The 9811-nt window shown below is 40.6% G+C and overlaps 1 protein-coding gene across 1 annotated transcript in view; it reads right to left on the bottom strand.

The window, feature by feature from the left end:
* Window positions 1–3015: 3015 nt before the first annotated feature.
* Window positions 3016–9811, bottom strand: part of LOC137259495 (MYCBP-associated protein-like) — a 28558-nt gene continuing 21762 nt past the window's right edge. Inside the window, exons 18-21 of the mRNA XM_067797135.1 lie at window positions 8719–8816; window positions 7478–7554; window positions 6846–7004; window positions 3016–3105 (exon numbers count right to left, since the gene is read on the bottom strand). Coding sequence (XP_067653236.1) covers window positions 3016–3105; window positions 6846–7004; window positions 7478–7554; window positions 8719–8816 — 424 coding nt within the window. The remainder of the gene's footprint in view (window positions 3106–6845; window positions 7005–7477; window positions 7555–8718; window positions 8817–9811) is intronic.

The following is a 9811-nucleotide window of genomic DNA, read 5'->3' as shown; positions in this document are numbered from 1 at the left end:
CAAACACTCTTCGGTATTTAACTATGTTCGTGTGATAAATTAAAGATTAAAACTGGGCGTTATGAAAATATTGATGGGAGAAAAGATGTTGTATCTACAGCAAAGAAAATAATGCATATGTAATTGAAGATGAATACCATTTTCGTTCTAATTTGTCCAAAACATACAGTACATCGTAAATAGCTGATTTTTGGAGGAAACCAAGTATGCTGACATTTTTGGATATTACCAAACCCATCTAAAGACAGTACTGCAAAATTATGTAAATACATAAAGTTATGCATGTGAATACCGAAATATTTTGTCCAGCTTCTTTTTGTAAATGTAACATTATGTATATTTCAATGAAGAACCATATTCTACCATATATGCAGTGTAAAATGATGACGAGGGGCGTATACCCCAAGTCCATACTGAATAAAGAATCGAAAACGATTGACTGTCACACATAACATTCGTCGATAGAGGGGACGAATCGTCTTGGGGATTACGGAAAGGGCCGAGTGGTGACGAATAGCTAGGAGATTTTACATGCACTTACCGACATGTTCAGGTAAATTACTTTGCTGCTGTCTGTTCTGATACTGATACTAGTCACTTTGACACCTTCATGTTATTTTTACACTTGTATCGTCACAAGAGTATATATGCAATAAAAATGAGAATAGGAGAGATGTTGTTTTTCTTATTCTAATCATCGTCTTCTGCCATGGTTCACTTAAGCGAGTGAGTGAGTTACATTTTACGCCGCACTCAGCAATATACCAGCAGTATGGGCGGTCTGTAAATAATTGAGTCTGGACCAGACAATCCAGTGATCAACAACATGAGCATCGATCTGCGCAATTGGGAACCGATGACATGTGTCAACCAAGTCAGCTTGTCTGACCACCCGATCGTGTTAGTTGCCTCTTACGACAAGCATAGTCGCCTTTTATGGCAAGCATGGGTTGCTGAAGTCCTATTCTACCCGGATCTTCACTGATCTGTCAAATGTAGACCTTGTCATGAATTCAAGATGGTTTCAACAATTAGTAATACCCATGCATGTATGTGAAAAACGCGTGAGTGAGTGAGGAAGGGAGTGAGTGAGCTGGGTCCTGCATGTGCAGTGAGTATGGTTTTATGCCAGCTCACTTTTTAATGTGACCTAGTTTTCACGGGTCTTAAATAATTCCCTACATTCTTCAACCAATGTCAGCAAGTTTGATCTGGATCGACCCATGAAGGTCCGGGGTAGATTAGGTATCCAGGTTGAACAGGGATCTTCTCGGAACTTCTGGTCTTTTGTAACATAAGGACCCGTGAAGATCCGGGTTAGAATTGATCTTCAGCAACTCATGTTTGTCGTAAGAGGATCGGGTGGTCACGTTCGCTGACTTGGTTGGCACATGTCACTGGTTCTCATTTGCGCAGATTGATGCTCATCAGACCCCGCCATATAGCTGGGATAATGTTGATTGCGGCGTAAAACTAAACTCACTCACCCACCCATGCAGTAGGAAAAGCGCTGAGTGTAATTTTTGAGTCGATTGTGATTTCAACAAACAGTTACGTCGTTCAAGTGCATTATGCGTGGATCTTTTTTCAGTTTTTGCAGCTATATGCGTCATTTGTGACAGCTTGTTTGAAAGCTGCAAACCCATATATTCATGAACGGCTTAATTGTAAACAAGACCCATGTGACGAAGAATGTGAACAGCTTGTGTGTTATTACATGACTAGTACATTATCAAGGCGCCGTTTTTTTCCTCAACCATTGGATGTCAGTCTCAACGGCACATCAAATTATCAACTTCCTGGGGAACATACTACTCTTGCAGCCACTAGGTGCACCCATTCACAGCTATGTGATTTTAAGAATGTTGGACTGTGTAGTTGCTGCAGAAAAAATAACAAATGTGCACGACCGACTTCGCGAAAATCTGTGCTAACACGTTGCCGAGTGGAGGACATACATAGTACTGACTTTCGCTCTGAACTCATATAAACAGACACACAACATGGAATGCCGCAGTTGTGTACGCGAGCGTGTGTTTTCCATTATGACGTCATCAGTGATGTGACATTATTACACAGGAAACTCTTTATGATGTCATTTATTGATGACGTCAGCAAAGGTGTGATTTCATAAGACAGGAAATTCCATTAATGACGTCAGTTATTGGTGACGTCAGGAATGGTGTAATCATAAAACGATGGAAATTCCATCTAATCATGTCATTTATTGAAGATCATCGCGTGATGACAGAGGAGACTTATTTATGAATATAGAGCAGTAGTATCAATAGATTTACATTATAATTGTGACATGCATTGCTTTTCAGTCATGACATAATATTGTCTCATACGAAAACATAAACATTTATGAGTGAAGACTTCATAGAAGTCACAGGGACATGTATCGCATAGAAACAGTTTTAGAAAGACGGATAGGCGTCTACATCCTACAGCAGCAGGGTATATACACCGATATGTCCTTCTAACAACGTCTTTCTAACACTGTTCCTAAGCGATACAAGCCAAGCCCCCCCCCATGATGATGACTGGCTGGAAACTAGTGACGTCAAAATGGCTTGAAATCATCACAGCACACAATTCGCTCAATTCGCTTTTTATTAATTCTATCGTTCTCACAAACGAACAGGAACATTTCTAGACTTGGTTATGGTAATAACATCAATTTGTAAATTTACTGGACTATTTTCAGTTGCCTAAAACATTTTACACTTTGCCTGACATATATGGCTGATTGTACAGAAAAGGGGAGAATACTCTGGGACATATGATGATCATTGTTACATTAAAATAAAATAAATATGAAAGACACGCAATCAATAATGCTAGACCACTATCAATGAAAGTATCAATATTTAGGGAAGTATATTGACGTGTGTCAATATCAAAAGAGAAAAACAATATCCTATTTGGTTTCATGAATGTTACAGAGCATTTTAATAAGTAAGTGTCAAAGACAGGGCTGCGGGGCACGTGTGTTCTTTAATGTGGTCATCACTATGTCTGGATGACCCTGGTTCGCGGTGTGTCCAGACTGGACAGGTACTCGGACATGCGGTCAACAAGATCACAGAGAAGGTCGTATATCTGCAACAAACACCTGTGAATTTAATTTTCATTATAAACAAATCAATTCAATAATAATGCATTTCAATTTATTATACATTGTCGTAACAAAATACTCATTTCAATTTAAACAATGACATTTAGATGCGATCAATTGTAACATGATTTTAAGATAGATATATCAAGAGAATTAAAATGCAATTCAATTTAATGTACATTGTCGTTAAAAATATTTAATTCAACTCAAAATTAGTATGAATACACAATGTCATTTAGGAGGTAGTCACTTGTGCTGCCTGATTTGAAGTTTTCAATAAGGACCAGGGCTCCATCCCTATATGTGATCATAGCACTACGACACGCGTAAGTCCATGACAAAAATGTGTGTGTGTGTGTGTGTGTGTGTGTGTGTGTGTGTGTGTGTGTGTGTGTGTGTGTGTGTGTGTGTGTGTGTGTGTGTGTGTGTGTGTGTGTGTGTGTGTGTGTGTGTGTGTGTGTGTGTGTCAACTATAAAATCAACTCAAAGGTTGTTTTATCCTGTGGTTATATTTTGCAAGGGTTTTTTGGCATGGGGCAGTTAACCTAGGAATTTGGGGGGTCCGAGTGCTGTTGTGTCCGGGCTGTCTAATAGGCCTGGATAATTCCAGCGTTTAGGAGCTGCAGGTGACTTGTTGATGTAGGTGGCAGAAAGTGTATTGTCACATGTGTAATCTGGGATTGCAAGACTATTTAAGGTATGAATGAGTCATGTCAGCTATCCAATTAAGGTATGTATACTACATGCAGCCAGTGTGATTTGCCAGGGTAAAACGACTTTTGTTCCAAAAGATATTGGAAAATGGCATTATGTCCAGTTTATCATTATAACCAGGGTATCATAAGGAAATCTGCTCTGGCAAAGCATGGCATTAAATACATTAAATACATTCTGAATAGCTGAAAAAAGTCCTCAAAGAAACGTCAGGGTGAAATATCCCCTGTCATGTGAAATGCAAGCACAGTAATTAAGATTAAAGGTGATTAGATTATATAAATAAAAAAGTGAAATGTTTCTTGGGCATCGGCGCGTGATTTTTATTTGTGCGCGTAACGATTTTTATCGCCATTTATAAAAAAAAATAATTTTGACTTGGCCGCATCCCCATCATCCATTTGTCCAATAAAAGAATAGTGTCTGTAAGAACGAGTGTGAATCTGCAACTCATTAACGCGCGCTAAACTTCCAAAGCTGTATTTCGCGGAGAAAAAACTTAAAAATATGTTCCTCCCTCGTCACTTTTTTATATCAATTTTTTTAAAGAAAGTTCTACTGCATCTTCACTTTTGAAAAAAGCGCCCGAAACATTTAATTATTTTTATGTAGCCTTATATAAAAATACTGTTTTCAAATTATCTATATCTACGTTACGTTAACATGTCGAAAAGCGCACGTAAAATCGCAAAAGCATGCCTGCAAGATCGTCAGAAAACGCCGTTGGAAACCTGAGAGCCGTTATGTAGGAGAGGGGAGCAGGACAATTCCCACCCGGACAATTCCCACCTAGGGCAATTCCCACCCGTACAATTCCCACCTAGGGCAATTCCCACCCGTACAATTCCCACCCGTACAATTCCCACCTAGGACAATTCCCACCTAGGACAATTCCCACCCAGGACAATTCCCACCCAGGACAATTCCCACCCAGGACAATTCCCACCCTGCTATTTTCACTATAATCCCAACCATACCACATGAAGTTTTTACTTTGTGCAATATTCACTTTGATAAAACATAATGGTATCTGGGTTGAACATTGCCCGATAGAGGAGACAGTAGCGCGACTGCCAGCAGCGTTGCAGTCAATCGCCACATACTACCCCAACAGACGGTGTCTAGACTTCTTATGAAGTGTTGCCCACAATATTAGAATGTAGAGAACTTGAGTTGTTGACGCTACATGCAAACATGGCAGCATCATGCAAACATGACAATATCATGCAAACATGACAATATCATGCAAACATGGCAACATCATGCAAACATAGCAATGTCATACAAACATGACATCATGCAAACATGGCAACATCATGCAAACATGACAACATCATGCAAACATGGCAACATCATGCAAACATGGCAATATCATGCAAACATGGCAACATCATGCAAACATGACAACATCATGCAAACATAGCAATGTCATGCAAACATGGCAATATCATGCAAACATGGCAATGTCATGCAAACATGGCAATGTCATACAAACATAATATCATTAGTTACAGTTACAAAAACCTTATGTATGCCACAAAATAGTGCTTCCTTACTTTAAAAAATGCTATCATTTGTTATGTATTAAATACTATCAGTAAAACTGTCATGTCAAGAAAAGGTAATAGTTCATGTTTGTTTTATATGGAATATTGTTATATGGTACCTATGTTAAAATGAATAAATGTTGAAACTGAACTATGTTCTTCATGTTACTTATATTTTGGGGTGGAAATTGTCCTAGGTGGGAACTGCCCTAGGTGGGAATTGTCCGGGTGGCATTTGTCCGGGTGGCAATTGTCCGGGAGGGAATTGTCCTACGTCTGTACAAACATATTTTTCACGATATCTTTTCAAACAAGTTAAAAATGCCACAAGCAGTTTAAGTACTGGGGGTAATTTTTATCAAAGTACCCCAAGACTTACGTGCATTCTGACTGTTTTGCGGCATTTTTTAAAATTATTTTTATTATTGGATATTTATATACAGTACATGTCCAGGCACCAAGTGCCTGCTCAAGGCGCTGACATCTATTTTCCCCCGATCATTTGATGTCAGTATCAAAGGCCCATCGTAATATCGGTCTCAACTCCCCGGGGAGTATACAGCACTTGCTGCCACTAGGCGCACCGAGTTTGTAGCTGCCTCATATTACCGAGGTACCCATTCACAGCTGGGTGGACTTGGGACACGTAGTCACAGTACTTTGTGCAAATTTACTGCACGTTGCTGTACTCGCAACTAGGTGTTTGCACGTGTTCATGTGGCCACCATCTGAACATATGCCAACGGTTTCGTGGGTTCTTTTAAGGGCACAGGTTTGTGTATTGTACACTAGGGGTTGTGACAACACGGAAAGAGCCTGCAGCACAAAGTTGACTCCAAGGTTTTTACGCCCAGTCACATGTGGGCTCGATCTCGACACCTCAACCTGGCTGGATCGCTAGCTTTAACCAGCTCGCCCAGCGTCCCGCATTTCTTCACATGACACTTGTCACCACTCGTCTCTTTCGGTATCGATCAAGACGATTCATCTTTACTCGCTCCATTCTTCCGTGTTGTTCGAGAAATACCTGTGCACATATGCTTGTAGCATAGGGAGGCGTGAATGGCCGATGTCTTACCCTCCCAATACAGCTTCTCTTTGTATGCCTTGTAGCGGAGAGGAGCGTGTTTGACCGACGCTTTACCTCACAATGCAGCTTCTTTTATGTGTCTTGTAGTGTGTCATGTTTGACCGATGTCTTACCTCAAAATACAACTTCTCTTTATATCTCTTGTAGCGGAGAGGGTCGTGTTTGGTTGCTGTCTTACCTAACAATAGAGCTCATCTTCGTATCTCTTGTGGCAGAGAGGGTCCTGTTTGACCGATGTCTTACCTCACAATGAAGCTTCTCTTTGTATCTCTTGTAGATGAGGGGATCGTGTTTGATTGTTGTCTTACCTCACAATAGAGCTCATCTTTGTATCTCTTGTAGCAGAGAGGGTCCTCTTTGACCGATGTCTTACCTCACAATGAAGCTTCTCTTTGTATCTCTTGTAGCGGAGGGGGTCGTGTTTGACCGGCTGGATCTGCTCTTGGGGCTTGACAACAACAGTTTCCTCTGCTAGAGATTTTGCTGGCTGGGATTTGCGACGGTTCTGGCTTGACACGGGTGCCGGTTTCTCCTACAACAGCGATTGATAGAGCTTTTAGCAACATTCCAGCAATATCACGACAGGAAACACCAGAAATGGGCTTCACACAGTGCATCTGCGTAGGGAATTGAACACAGGTCCCGCAAACGCTCTAACAACTCGGCTACTGCACCGTCCCTCTTTTCGTTGAGGACGAACGTCACCGAAATATGGTATGATCACGTCCAGTGTTTCCCTCGGTCTTTCAAGGACTTGAACCTTGTCGCTTTACGTTTTTTCTTTGTTGGAATAAATGGTTTCGCTTTAACAGTGTTCAGTTAGATAATAACTCTAATTATGAAAGACACGTGGTGTCAAAGTCTGAACTTTAAGAAACCAATTGCAACAACATGACGGTTTCTTCTGAATCAATACTGTATGGTGGTGGTCTGTAAATAATCGAGACAGGACCAGACAATCCAGTGATCAACATCATGAGCACCGTTTTACGCAGTTTGACTCACCTCTGTTGGTGTTTGAGACAGGGTCTTTCTTCTCCCCTTGATAACTTTAGATATACCCTTGATGCGGGAAACCATCACTGCAAACAGATTTAACATATACAACTTTAGATATACCCCAATATATATATATATATATATATATATGTGTGTGTGTGTGTGTGTGTGTAACTTTAGATATACCCCTCTCTCTCTCTCTATATATATATATATATATGTGTGTGTGTGTGTGTGTAACTTTAGATATACCCCTCTCTCTCTCTATATATATATATATGTGTGTGTGTGTGTGTGTGTGTGTGTGTAACTTTAGATATACCCCTCTCTCTCTCTATATATATATATATATGTGTGTGTGTGTGGGTGTGTGTGTGTGTGTGTGTGTGTGTGTGTGTGTGTGTGTGTGTGTGTGTGTGTGTGTGTGTGTGTGTGTGTGTGTGTGTGTGTGTGTGTATGTATATATATATATATATATATATATAAAATGATAAAATCATTTAATTCCGAAACAGCTTTATTTCAAAAGGAAAGAGCTGGTGATTACGGCTGAACGCCGCTTTCAGCAATATTCCAGGTATATCACAGCAGGGGACACCAGAAATGGTTTTCACACATTGTACCCATGTGGGGAATCGAACCCGCATCCTCGACGTGACGAGCGAATGCTTTAACCACTAGGTTACCCCACCGTATTGACAAAGCCGCCATGAAAGGATTAATGTACGAGCCTGGCGCTACATTCATAAGAATTAATTGCCATTATCCAGCAATATCACGGCGGGGGACTTCATGCATTGTAGCTATGAGATATGTCGAATCCGGACATTTTGACAACCAAGGTAACTCTCCGCTCCTATTGCACAAATGAGCAAAATAAATTTAGATATCTACCTTGTCTCACAGTTCCTGAACCCGTTATTTTCCCTAAGGCCTAGCGTTCTATGCAATGCTAAGGCACCAAATAAGGCAAGTCTAGATTTCCTCGGTTTCTGAATCCCTGGTCTCCATGGGGTTCCTGTCAAATTGATATGACTTTGTTTGTTACTATCAAAATTATATATATTCAGAGTCTAAGCGTTCGGCTAGTATATACCAAATGAACTCATTTTGCTTATAGATTTCCATAAGAACAGGCGTGGGTGTAGCCAAGAGCGTCCGCTGATCTCGATAAAGACCCGGTTCGACTCCCAATAAGAGTGTCTGATGAAGAACCAGTATGATATGTGATCACTCTCAGGTTCTACCTTCTGGCATGTTGCTCTCTGATGATATTCCAAGCGTGTCTCTGAGACGGAGGGAACGAGTGACCAGGTCATCTATAGTCATGCTCCACAGGCAGCGACTGAAATGGAACATGGTGCAGCGTTACACTTCGAATTAACTGCAATTAAGTAGAATCAGCAAGGATAAAACATTTCCAAAATTCGAACCGAGAATGTCAAACCAAACAATTTTATCAAGCGTTGTAAGAATGCGGCTCCCAGATGCTATTTGACGTTTCAGGTGGCCAACTTGTTTTCATGCAATTCGGTAGTGTTCTGATGACGTAAAGGTTCAGTTTTGCAGAGCATTCGGGACGCTCTGACTGTATTCGGGATGCATTCGAGGTACATTCGAGCTGTATGACAACTTCAATCGAAATACTCCGATACATCTGAAGAATATTCAACAGAAGTCCGGCAGCAATTGAGATACGTTCAGATTTATTCGAGGCGCATTCTGACAGGATTTAAAGTGGCTTGTCTTTTCATTCTCCCTTGAATATGTTTAGAATATTTAGAATCCAGTCAGAATGTATGCGCAGTTCGAATGTACCTCAAGTGCCGTTCGATATTCTTCCACTTCGAATGTACCTTTCAAAGTTTTGAACATGTAAAACATTCGAGTATGTTATAAAAATTGATCCGAATAGTTCTAATGAATTTGGATTGCAGTAAGAAGTTTTAGAAATCAATTCAATTTGCTAGTTTGTTTGATTAACGCCTCAATATTCCAGCTACATGGGTCTGTAAGTATTCAAGTCTGGATCAGACAATCCAGTGATCATCGATCTTCGCAAAAGGGGTACAATTTCAGTCAAATTGTATCGGCGAGTCTGAAAAACCGTACATTTAACCCGGACCTCTACGGGTCTAATTACAATGAGTGAGTATGGTTTTACGCCGTTTTAGCAACATTCCAGTAATATCGCGGACACCAGAAATGGGCTTCACACATTGTACCCATGTGGGGAAACGAACCTGGGCTTAATGAACGAACGCTTTAACCACCAGGCTACTCCCACCTTCCCGAGTTTCATTATCAGAATTTCATTGTAATTGACTGTGCAGGCGGACC

Source organism: Haliotis asinina, chromosome 13 (genome assembly GCF_037392515.1).
Source record: "Haliotis asinina isolate JCU_RB_2024 chromosome 13, JCU_Hal_asi_v2, whole genome shotgun sequence".
Lineage (NCBI taxonomy): Eukaryota > Metazoa > Mollusca > Gastropoda > Lepetellida > Haliotidae > Haliotis > Haliotis asinina.
Note: the sequence above shows the minus strand (reverse complement) of the source record. Positions and strands in the feature narration are given on the sequence as shown.